Source organism: Lithobates pipiens, unplaced genomic scaffold (assembly GCF_037356315.1).
Source record: "Lithobates pipiens isolate NorthernLeopardFrog02 unplaced genomic scaffold, aLitPip1_a1.2 Scaffold_13, whole genome shotgun sequence".
NCBI classification, from domain to species: Eukaryota; Metazoa; Chordata; class Amphibia; order Anura; family Ranidae; genus Lithobates; species Lithobates pipiens.
The window spans coordinates 352,084,426-352,097,643 of record NW_027507718.1 but is presented as its reverse complement, the minus strand read 5'-3'; the positions used below and the strand labels follow the sequence as shown (position 1 = coordinate 352,097,643).

At 43.3% G+C, this 13,218-nt stretch overlaps 1 protein-coding gene across 2 annotated transcripts in view; it reads left to right on the top strand.

Annotated features, from left to right (window-relative positions):
• Positions 1–13,218, top strand: part of SPMIP2 (sperm microtubule inner protein 2) — a 187,836-nt gene that overhangs the window by 155,608 nt on the left and 19,010 nt on the right. For both annotated transcript variants that reach the window (XM_077477126.1, XM_077477127.1), the window contains one exon: positions 11,198–11,360. In XM_077477126.1, coding sequence (XP_077333252.1) covers positions 11,198–11,360 — 163 coding nt within the window. The remainder of the gene's footprint in view (positions 1–11,197; positions 11,361–13,218) is intronic.

Below are 13,218 nucleotides of genomic sequence, written 5' to 3'. Positions count from 1 at the left end.
TCTCCCAAGAGATGGAGTACCTAGGGCTTGTTTCCAACACAAGCAATGGGCAGGTCTCACTACCACATCGCAAAATAGCCAAGCTATTGGACTGCGTAAATGGCGTGATGGAGTCCTCGTCGCTGTCGGCAAGGGACTGTATGACCCTTCTGGGAATGTTCACCGCAGCAACCCCAGCTGTTCCCGGGGCAAGATTCCATACAAGATCATTCCAAATGTCCTTCCTGAACCAGTGAGATGGTGTATCACTCCACCAAAAGATCTTCATACCAATACGGATCCGCCAGGGCTTGGCATGGTGGATAGCGTCAGGGACTCTGTCCCGGGGCGTGCCTCTCAGCCCTGGAGATTGGATCCAGATAACCTCGGATGCCAGTCTCCAGTGCTGAGGTGCTCACGGCCTCGGCAAGCAGGTCCAAGGCAAATGGAGCAGGATGGAGACCAGACACTCCAACCTTTTGGAGTTACAAGCAGCATGTCTAGCCCTACTGGCATTCGAGAACCTGATTCAGGGAGCTCGGGTCAAGCTTATGTTGGACAACTGGATGGCGATGGCTTACATAGCCAAACAGGGAGGAACCAAGAGCTTGCCACTGCTGCAGTTCCACATGTGGAAGCCTTGATGGCAGCCTACATTCCGGGCAGTCAAAACTACATGGCAGCCCATCTGAGTCTGGATTTTCTGGACAAAAACGAGTGGGCACTCAACAAGAACTATCTGTAAACAATCTTTTACAGGTCAGGTACAGGTGGCTGACAAGTGGGGGTACACCCTCAGTGGATTTGATGGTGACCCCATGGAATACGCAGGTACCACGGTTCATGTCAAGATTCCACATCAACGAAGCACTAGCTCAAGACGCCTTCTCAATTCCGTGGGAATTTCCCATAGTCTACCTTTTCCCACCAATACCTCTGATAATGAAAACCCTATTAAAAATTGCGGTTGGGAACGTCCATGCAATTGCAATCCATCCCACCCTTCTGGCCACAAAGGCCATGGTTCCCACTGCTCCTGCAGCTGGCAGAAGTTCCCCCTATATGGCTGCTGCTGAAGAGGGACCTTCTACAGCAGGACCAGTGGTATCACCCCCAACCCAGGCAAATTGCAATTGACAGCATGGCTGTTGAATCAGCCAGACTGCAGTCTCACGGCATCTCAGAAGAAGTAATCTTGACACTATTGAAGTCAAGAAGGGCCACAACTAATGCCACATATCCCAGAGTTTGGAGGAAGTTTACAGCATTCGCTTTACAACAGAATTTCTCCCCATTATCGGCAAAAATTGTGCAGGTGCTGGAATTTTTACAGTCAGCTCTAAGTATGGGCTTAGCATACAACACCATAAAGGTGCAAGTGTCAGCCTTGTCTTGCTTCGCAGGCCACAAGTGGGCAGAGGAGCCGCTAATAAAACAATTTATTAGAGCGGCCATAAGAATAAGACCACCAAGGAAGTCCCTGTTCCCAGCCTGGGACATGGGAACAGTGCTAAAAGCTTTGCTCCAAACATCCATTCGGGCCTGCGGAGACATGTCCACTATGGTTCTTGACAGTCAAGCTGATTTTACTCACAGTCATAACATCAGCAAGGAGAGTTTCAGAGCTGGCAACGCTATCTTGTAAAGATCCTTTCTGCATCATTCTCCTGGACAAAGTGATCCTTAGGCTTTCACCAGCATCCCTAAGGTGGTTTCCAAGTTCCATGTAAATTGGGAGGTGGCCCATACCTTTCATTCATCTGCCCTTTCTACATTCATAGATTGTGTTTCATTCACAGATGCCCCAGAATGCTGGGCTTTCTCCCTGCTAGTCATTAATGTTGCAGTAGGAGACATTGCGTTCATTCATTTGCCCATCCTGCATTCATAGATTTGTGTTTCATTCATAGAAGTCCCAGAATACTGGGTTTTCTTACTGTTAGTCATTAATGTTGCAGTAGGGATATAAAAGACTAGGAAGGTGAAGTCTGGCTAGTCTATAGGAAAAGCTAGACTGCAGTCAGGGGAAATGTAGCCTACAGTGAATCATGGATTATTTCCCTGGAGACTTGGTGCTTGATTGCTTGAACAAGGCAACATTCTTGCAGTCATGTTCATCTGTATCTTCTCTTTGGAAGAGTCTGAAGAGGATTGTTTGCCTGGGAAGGCTTGGAGACTGCTCGGTAAAAGTAGTGGAAACACTCCTTTAGAGTGTATTGATCACAGGCTTAATGAATGTGACAACCTGTTAGGTGTCATCATCTTTATCCTTGGTTGCTTGAACAAGGTAGCATTCTTGCAGTCATGTTCATCCATATCTTCTTTTTAGAAGAGTCTTTAGAGGACTGCTCGGTAACCCTTTTCAAAGGGAGAGTGGAAACACTCCTTTAGAGTGTATGGCTTGTCTGCCTAGGCATGAGTGGCATAGGCCCAATTTAGGTGGCACATGATGCCTGCCAGTCTGGAGGGACTCAATGGCAAGAGCCCATAGTTCGCTTCCCATACAGCCTAAAAAAAACTCTTACCTGAGCGGTGCCCCGTAAGTTCTTTGCAAAGACTCGCTATTAGGATGAGGTGAAACTCATGGCTTTGCAGCAAACTGACAGCAACTGTACAAGGAGGTAACAGTACACAGTTTTACTGCTTGCTGCACAAGGACTTGTCTCAGTAAAAATCAATCCCTGACAAGCAGGCATACTGAGCACGTCCAAAGAAGAACTCCACATTAGGAATAAAAACATAACATTTACAATGCTACCCAAGCCATCTAGTAACTTAAGATAACTACCCATCTACTTCAAATTACAGCCCTGCAGACTAAAAAAGCAATACAAAAACAAATTCCATGCAATTGGAATTAGTATTAGTATGCTTGGAAATAACCCACGAATAGGGTTACCTACTGCTAAGCAAGGCTAATACTGCAGCTTCCCAGACCAGAGCTCAGACATTCACCAGGTGATGTATTCATCAAAACTCAGTCATGCCAGAAGCAGGATAATGAAAAAAAGTTTTGTTCAGGACATAAACAAACAAGTAGGACTGTAACAGATTATGATAATATTTTGCAATGTACACAGATCACCCAAGGGAATAGTAAGTGGATTACACCTCAATAGCCCACAAGCAGATGCCTTATACAACCCCAGGCTGATAAGGAGCTCAAAAAGCATCCCTCCTGCCATATGGGGATCCATTCAATCAGGGGTGTAGATAAGGGGGGGCGGGGCAGGGGTGTTCAAAATCCCCAGGGCCAAAATTAAATGGACGGTGTCCCTGCTCTGCCGCTGCACATGGCACCAGCGACAGGCAGCACTGCAGTCAGTGGCACACAGAGTATAATAATGCGCTGCAGCAAGTATAATAGATCATTAGGCATACCCGCATGTATGTTGTGGTACACCACCAGGCCAGTCTATCAGGCTCGGGCTGACAGATCTACCACCAGACAGCACAGTGGGAGATGGCAGTGCATGTAGTCCTGCCCACTGCGCACTATTGTACTATATTCCCATTGGCTTGCAATGCCACTCCCACTTTGGGCTTGGGAGTGGAGCTTTGCCTGGGCCCTGAAGCGCAGAGTCCTTGTAAAGTGCTGTGTAGCCGCCAGTCCCCCACATGGATGAACTGCTGTTGTCCTGTCCAGGTATGTCCCTCTTTTTCTTCTGGCCTAGTCTCAGAGAGTGTCCTCAGACTTACCACACTTAGACTTCTGTGCAGCTGCTTGCATTCTGCTGTTCATAATAGGTTGGGATGAGCTCGGTGTTCGACTCGAACATCGGCCGTTCGTCTGTTCGGCAAATTCAGAACTTTGTGGACCGTTCGCACCTAATTCGTGTGGTACGAATGGCCCACAATGCACTACGCCATCGCAGTGCATTGCTGGCTCATGCTTGGCCAAGCATGCACTGTGACCCCGCATGCTTGGCCAATCACAGCACCAGCAGCGAGGAGAGCCATAATTGGCCACAGGCAGGATGCCTGTGGCCAATTATAGCTCAGGGGGTTTAGTACACCTAAAGTGCGGTGGCCTTGTGTAGTGTGTTCCGGCGTGCAGGGAAAGAGCAAGATAGGCAGGGACAGTGTTCTTTTCTCAGGCATCTGCACGAGTTAAAGTGGGTGTTGTGTGCCTCCAGCACAGTATACACCTGTATCTACCCTTTTTTTGCTGGTGTTCTCTAATACAGGCATCTGCAGGAGTTAGTGGGTGTTGTGTGCCTCCAGCACAGCACACACCTGTATCTACCCTTTATTGCTGGTGTTCTCTAATACAGGCATCTTCAGGAGTTAAAGCGGTTGTTGTGTGCCTCCAGCACAGTATACACCTGAAGATACCCCTTATTGCTGGTGTTGTCTGTTGCATATCTTGCATATTAGCCTTTAAAATTAGCACTTTTGATTTCGAACGTTCGAGTCGCATAAACTTTAGTAGGGTTCTAAATTTCGTACAAATTTTTGGTCCGTTTGAAGGTTCTGGTGCGAACAGAAACGGGGGGTTGTTCGGCTCATCCCTAATACTAGGTAATCGTGAGTCAGTGAGAGACTGTCTGTGATTCTGTGTGGCAACTGGCAAAGTATGTGATTGAGGCTGGCTGGGCTAAATTTTGAATTGCTTGTGTTACTGACAGTTGACTGAGGCTAAGCTGAGTTTTCTATTGCTTGTGTTACTGACAGGCCAGCTTGGTCCTGGCAAGCTTGTTGTGGTGCGCACTGGCTTACTAATTCAGCAGTTGACACCACAACATATCTGCCAATGCCAGAGCCAGGCTGGACTTTCTGCTGCCCTCAGTGGCATGCCTTGGCCCTGTTTTACCCCTGGTTCATACATATGTGGTACAGGAAACGCTGCGATCCCTGTGCGTTTTCCCGCACCGCATTGCAAATACACTGTGTTTTTGATCTGCAGCAGGTGTCAATTTTTTTTTCAAAAAAGGTGCCTGCTCTTCTTTGGCGAGATGTAGTGTGGTTCAGCCTATTCAAGGTGGGCTCAAATCATGCCACACAGAATCGCATGTTAATTGCACAGGAATGCAGTGCAGTTCCTGTGCGATTTACATGCAAACTATAGTGTGAAAACAGTCATGCATGCACCAATTTTGGAACCGGGCTGCAACCGGTTTGCATGGTCTTTTGGGAATGCGATCTGGTGCAGGCAAACACACTGCGTTTTGCAAGCTTTGCTGGGGGGGGGGGGGTTAAAGAGGAAGTAAACCCTGATGAGTTTACTTCCTCTTTTTTTCCCTGCAAAGGTAAAGCATAATGAACTACTATGCATCGCATAGTAGCCCATTATGTGTCACTTACCTGACACAGGAGCCAGCGAAGTCGCCGCTGTCCCCTGTAGTCCGCCGCATCCATCTTGCTTGTGGCGTCTCGCAGCTCCGCCGAATGACAGCGGCGAAGCCGCGATGACGTCACTCCCGCGCATGCGCACGGGAGTGGCGTCTCGCAGCTCCGCCGCTGTCATTCGGCAAAGCCGCGATGACGTCACTCCCGCGCATGCGCATGGGAGTCGACAAATGCGGCAGCTCCATTCTTGGAACTGCCGCGTTTAGTGCACCTGCGCGCCGCTGTCTACGGCGCATGCGCCGTAGACAGCGGTGCCCGTTTTCGGGCAAATATCTCCTAAACCATATAGGTTTAGGAGATATTTCTTGGACCTACAGGTAAGCCTTAATCTAGGCTTACCTGTAGGTCAAAGTGGTTTGTAAGGGTTTACTTCCTCTTTAAGATAGCACTGACACCCACTGCAGATTGCAAGGTGGGTGCGATTTGAATGAGGTGCATACAATATGCGTGGATTGAGGGTTTCCCGCATTGTAGTGCACCTCCGCGTATCTCCTAAGCAGTAGTGTGTTTTTCCTCTGCCAGCACAAGGAAGGTGTGCAATTACACACCTTCTTGCACCCGCTTAGATGTGAACCTAGCCTAAAGAAAAGTCAGTGTATTCAATGCTGGTAATTTTTCAGTTTAAATTTTTTTATTTTCTTATTCTGTGATTAATTGAAAATTAAGCTAATGTGAACACAGCGACTGTGCTGTCTTCCACAAGACGGTGCCCTTTGTACCTGCCCAGTAAGATTGGCCATTACAGTGCACCATCCTGTGGTAGGCAGTGCATTCCCCCTTTTTTTGTTAACCTGTAAAAGTTAAAGTCAGAGATTTCTCTGTCTGACACAACATAGGCTCACTTTGCACCACAATAGCCAACCTTACTTGTAAGTAGGCAGCACACTCACCTTGCACCTATTCAGTTTGGACACTAAGGCCGCGTACACACGGGCGGATTGTCTGCTCAACTTAGTCCGCTGAACCGTGTTTCAGCGGACAATCCGCTCGTGTGTGGGCTTCAGCGGACTTTTTCAGCGGACAGTCTGACGGACTTTGTCTTTCGGAATTTCCGTAATTTTGTCCGTCCAAACTTGGTTTTGTCCGTCCAAACTTGGTTTCAGCGGACAGTCCGCTCGTGTGTAGGCAAGTTGGACGGACTAAGTATGGCGCATGCTCAGAAAGGATTTACACGGCCGAAGGTTGCATTGCAGTGTATTGGACGTCGTTTTTCTAGTCCCGTCGTACGTGCTGTACACGTCATCGCGCAAGTTTTCAGCGGACTGTCTGTTCATCGTGTGTGGTCAAGTCCGTTCATTCAAAAGTTGAACGGACTGTCTGTCGGATTGTCTGACGAACTTAGTTGGGCAGACAATCCGCCCGTGTGTACGTGGCCTAATACTGGACAATAGCCAACAGCATTAAGAAAAACTAGAAGGAAAAAAACTGAAATCAGGTTTGATTCTCTAAAGGACCTGATAAAATACAATTAAGGATGTGATTGCTTACTAAGGTCAACACATACCGGTTTTCCTTTGTCCAGTCTTCATCATTTTGGCGCAATTTATTTTATTTTGCTGATAAACTCCCCCCCCCCCCCGAACAAAAAATGATCTACGGCCCTGCATTCAATCTAAAGAAACATCACTGAATGAAAGGAAGATGCAGCATGCATCACGGAGACAAAAAGGCAATAAATTCAGGCAGTTACATACCAGATAGCTGCAGCCATGGTGTCACCTCTGCGGGGCATCAGTCCTAATGCCAGCCATAACACCCACATATGAAGCCTATTTTTGGGTCCATACAGTGGGGTCTGCACCTGGGGAGCAACAGGTGGACGGCCACAAGTTTACTGCAGCCAGGTAAGGGGTGCTGCTTGGTCCTACTAGGTGCGGAGGAAAAGAAAAGAACGCTGGTCTGAGGGCGGGTGTCAAATTTATGAGTTAGGTCCTGCACATGGGGGTATGGGCAGAGCATACCCAGTAGTAGGCTGACATGGAACGGTCAGAAAAACTGTTCACAAAATAATAATAAAGAAAAAAAATCAAGATCAGTGCTAGATCTAGGTTACTGTTAGTGCCAGTGTTAGGGTTATACTCAGTGTCAGTGTCAGCATCACCATCGGTGCCAGTATAGGAAAAAAAAAAAGGTCTGTGTTTTAGGTAAGATTAAAAAAAAAAAATAATAATAAAGGAAAAAGAAAAATGTGCACTCTGTAGGCCTCACTAAAGATAAAAACATCAACTAATGTCATATGGGGTATCCTTATGCACATCAGAAGTGGGAGAATTTATTCTGGGCAATGGCAAGAAATACTGTATACAGTTTTATTTATATATATATATATATATATATATATATATATATATATATATATATATATATATATATAATGTATTATTTTGAGCCTTTTGATAATAAAATAAAATCAGGAGCTATCCATGAACATTTAACTTCAAAATAAAGGCCTAATTAGTCCTGAAAAAATAAGGTATAATTCACGTGGATGAAGTTGCAAAAATATGTACAGTTTTACCAACACTTGTCAAAATTGGGTTCAGGCAACAAGGTTGGTTTTACCTTCATCATTCAGAGATTGAATAATACAAGTTAATGTTTGCTAAATTAGTAACCATTCAGTTTTGGTGGAGTAATGTTTCATCAATAACCGTTGAGAAAATCAGCATTCATGGCATTCCTGCCTCTTACACATTACCCAGCACTGTGTTCTCTGAGCCAGCTAATGGGGCCTAGGGTATAAAATATTAACACAAGCAGTCAGGGCTGCAAAAATTGAAATATTTGCAGTATGTGTAGGCAACATAAGTCAATCAAGACAATCTGTGGTTTGTTCTGTGTGTATATATATATATATATATATATATATATATATATATCCACTTCCCAACCGGCCTATAACAGATTGAAGGCTGGGAAGTGGTTCTGTTATCCTGACTGGGCTTCATATTATGGATAGTGGCATGGGTTAGAGGGAAGATAGAGAGGGTGAATCTTCCTAACGGGGCATAGACAGCAGTGAAAACCAAATAGTAGTTTTAATTTATTTCCACTCTATCCAAAACGAAAACAAAAAAAAAGTTTGCCTTTATACTTTTAAATAAAAAAAGGCATTTAGATGAGATTTTTATTTTATTTTAATCCAGCCATTGGGTAGAGGGGTCGACGCTGAAGATTATGCTGGAGTGGGGCTTTAATTGAAATAATTAGAGTGTGTAATATGTAGCTGTAATGTCTTCTAAGCTCTCATGCACAATAACAGTTTAGCTAAGATTGAAAACCAAGAGTTACATTCTTTCCATTGAACTGGTAGTGTTGAAACAGAAATTGATGACTAAGGTTCTGTAAAATTATGCAAACATATCAGAGAGATTAGTTTGCAGAATGGTTTTTGACTTCAGCCTCCTAGTGACTGGAAACACAAAGAATGCTCTTGTGTGCAAGAAAAATATTTATGTTTAATTTGACTTGTCTGTGTGGATGAGTTACCAGATGGGATCTATTAGGAAAGTGCCTATGATGTCACTGGAAGGAAAACGAGCAGTCTAGGACACGTTAGGTCTTTAGTGCCATCTGCTGTAAGAACAGGAAAGTTACATGAGGATATGAGGCAAACCTAATTCATTCCAAACATTTGCAATACTACGTAGTAGAGCTGCACGATTAATTGTTCGAAAATCGCGATCTTTGTTCAACCCCAAATACGGCATTTCCACAATTTATTCATGCAACAAGTGCAGAGCCAGTCTCTGTTCACTCAAAGCTGAAAACAAAACAAAAAAACCAACCATTCGGCAAATATTGATCAACATTTCTAAGTGCTGAGAGATAAAAGGAAACATTGTAATATTTTGGTCTTTTGGATCAAAGGGATGAACTTCGGTCTGTAAATGAGGTCAGTTTAACCACTTAAAGACTAAGCCTTTTTTCTGACAAGTTAAAATCTGCATAGAAAATTACTTGGAACCCCCAAACACTATATATATATATATATATATATATATATATATATATATATATATATATATATATATATAATATGTATATGTGTATATATATTATATATTTTTAGCAGAGACCCTACAGAATAAAATGGGGGTTGTTGCGATATTTTATTTCACACTGTATTTGCGCAGCGGTCTTTCAAGCGCAATTTTTTGGGGAAAAATACACTTGAATTAATTAAAACAAAACTTAAACCATAAAATTAGCCCAATTTTTTGTATAATGTGAAAGATGATGTTACGCCGAGAATCGTGATCTTTATTCTAAGCATAAAAAAATTGTGATTCTCATTTTTCCAGAATCATGCACCTCTACAGTGTAGTTAACCCATTCTGTTCAGAATTGCATAAATGCAAAGAAGTAATGAACTTTGCGCAAACAATAAAAATAAAAAAGGGACTTTGTTTCTTTGATTGCACTGCTGTAAGGGGTGGAAAGAACTTTGTGGGAATTCTTTTTTTTTGTGGATGTAATGATTGTGATCACCTTGCTAACTTTTTTGGGACATATTAAAGTGTTGTTAAACCCAGGATCCTGTATTCACTATATCTGTTCTCCCACAGTACACAGAACATGTGCAATGCAATTAATGATCAGTGTATGGTTAAAACTTGTAGGAGGAGTTCTCATTCTCCCATGATTATTCTTTGAGGATGCAGGATCCCTGACCCTCTGTCTGGACAGTGCTGATTAGCCCTGTGCTAATCACATGCACTCTCCCAAGATAAAGAAAAAAACTCTCTAGCAATACACACCAAACTGAGCATGTGCAGCCTGTCCCCAAGGCTTTGTTCTATCAGGAGATGGTTTGGGGGGCTGTGGAAGGAGGAGAGGATCAGAGGAGACAGGATCAAACAGCTTTTTAACACAATGCAGATTAACCCCTCAGGTTACACAATGAGTATAACAAGCATGCTTTACTGCATATACAGAATGATTTTACTGTTGTGAGTTTAGTGACACTTTAACTTGCAGTGTTAATTGCCTCTTGTATAGGATGAGTAAGTAAGGTCAATCTCTGAAACAATGACACTATAAAAGCGATAACTGGAGATGGATTTTTATTATATTACAGTAATATACAGGATTTATATGGCACCAATAATTTGCACAACACTTTAGAATACCTTAGTTACAAAACAATTAAATTGAGGACAAAAGGGTTAGGAGGGCCCTGCTTGTGGGAGAATTTTATTTAAGTAGATGATCATGCTTGAATTGACTCTGTATGATAGATTTGGTAATATTTATATTCGTCCAAGATTAATATAAAGGCCAAGTTTGTTAATTTTGTGAAGGGGGAGGTAAAAGGGCTCTCATTTAGATTATCAAGAGTAACGCCACCTCTTCTTCGATCCCCTGCAATTTGTTTTCCAGACAGTGGAAAGTACATACTCAGGTGCCTCAGTGATTTTAATACATTGGCTGATCTTAATGAGTGCTTAATGCATTTATCTCCTACATCCCCCTGAGAAAGTGAACCACTGGCTCATGAAATGTGTTTTATTGCCTCCCATGTCTGAAAGGGGACAGAGGCTGGACAGGCTATCCCGAGGTCCCTTTGTTTTCTCTGTGAAATGTGAAGGCACCTGAGGGATTTTTTTTTTGTACTGTATGTTCTCATTTTACCTACTTTTGTATAATAAAAATGCCTTTTCACTCACTGATTACTTGCACAGAAAGGTTGGGAATATGGGAGATCAATGCATACTGGTTTTTCTAGAGAACTGCAGATTATATAGCATGCACAAGACATATAGGTGTATGCGGTATTATAGATTAAAGGACATAATAAATGTCTATTTAAAAAAAAAAAAATTCAAGCTAATAAAACATTATAACTTGGATTCATTCTATAATACAGGCACCCTCCGCCACATATACTTGACACAGAAGGACCTGGATCAAGAGCTACATTGGCATGGACTCAAGTAAAATATGATGATTACTGTTGCACGAAGGGTCATTGGACATCACGGTGTGAGAGAGGTAAAACACCAACTCCTGTTCCAGGCTACTTACCTCAGGTATGTTAACTACTTCAGCCCTGGAAGATTTTCTCCCTCAATGACCAGGCAATTTTTTGCGATATGGCACTGCGTGGTCATGCGACACTGTACCCAAACAAAATTTACATCCTTTTTTTCCCCACAAATAGAGCTTTCTTTTGGTTGTATTTGATCACTCCTGGGGTTTTTATTTTTTGCGCTATAAACAGAAAAAGAGTAACAATTAAAAAAAAAATGAATTTCTTCATTAGTGTAGGCCCATATGTATTCTTCTACATATTTTTAGTTAAAAAAAAAAAAAGCATATATTTATAGGTTTGCGCAAAAGTTATAGCGTCAACAAAATAGGGGATAGATTCGTGGCATTTTTTTTTTTTTTACTAGTAATGACGGTCATCAGTTATTTTTAGCGGGATTGCGGCAGATAGATCAGACACCTAAGTGAAATTTTTGACACTTTTTTGGGAACCAGTGACATTACAGTAATCAGTGCTAAAAATATGCACTGTTATTGTATGACACTGGCATGGAAGAGGTTAACATCAAGGATGATCAAAAGGTGTTAAATGTGTTCTAACTGTATGGAGGACTGTGTTACTGGTGAATCACACCTATCCGTCATCCTGCATAGTAGAAAGACAGGATCTGCGTGATCTTCGCTGTCAAAATGTAGATTTGCCTTGTTTACACAGAAAAATCCCCATTCTGTCACTGCGGGGAACGATCGTGGATTGCCGGCGGGCATAGAGTCCATTGGACCTGCTGATAGGCTACCTGGCTGGCCAATGTATGAGCCGACGTACACCTACAGCAATTTGTGGGATTAAGCCGCACTGCTGCAGTATAACTGTGGCGGCTGGTCCTTAAGTGGTTAAACACACGCTCATGCAGGTAAAGGATGACCACATCATGCATTTAGGCTGCTTTCACACCAAGGCGTTGGCGTCAAAGCGCCGCTATTTTTAGAGGCAATTTACTGTCGATATGCTCCTTTACAGCTCCAAAGATGCTGCTTGCAGGAGTTTTTTTTAACATCCTGCCAGCACATCGCCTCAGTGTGAAAGCCCTTTCACACCGAGACTGCAGGGGAGCCATTGTTCAGGCGCTTTACAGACACTATTTTTAAGTGCCTGAAAAACGCTTGGAGTGAAAGAGGTCTTATGCCGCATACACCCGACCAGACTTTTCGAGGGACTAAGTCTGACAGACTTTCGACGGAGTTCTGACAGAGTTCTGACGGACTTTCCGAATGAACGGACTTGGCCACACACAGTCACACCAAAGTCCGACGGATTCGAACGTGATGACGTACAACTGGACTAGAATAAGGAAGTTCATAGCCAGTAGCCAATAGCTGCCCTAGCGTCGGTTTTTGTCCGTCGGACTAGCACACACACGAGCGGATTTCTCAGTAGGAACTGGGTCCGGCAGAGTTCTGTCGGAAAAATTTGAAACATGTTCCATTTCTAAAGTCTGTCAGACTTTTGCAAATCAAAAGTCCGCTGCAGCCCACACACGTTCGAATAGTCTGCCGGAATCATTCCGTCAGACTTTTGATGTTGAAAAGTCTGGTCGTGTGTACGTGGCATTAGTGTTCATGTATTCAACCATGTGCTTACTAGTAAACACTTTAAACTTAAAATTGATGTTCTGTTGCTGTTAAACCCTAGTTTTGCTTTTCACTTTGTCATTTCATTTTTAGATGGCAATCCATAGTAACTAATTAAGGATGTTTGACAGTAAAATCCTTTTCTTGGAGTACAGTACACATCCGCTGTTAAATCCTGACCATAGGTTATATGCTGTCAGCGTCAGGTGAGGCCACTGCCAAACACAGTTGTTAGGGCAACCCATATAATCCCTCCTGCTCCCAGCA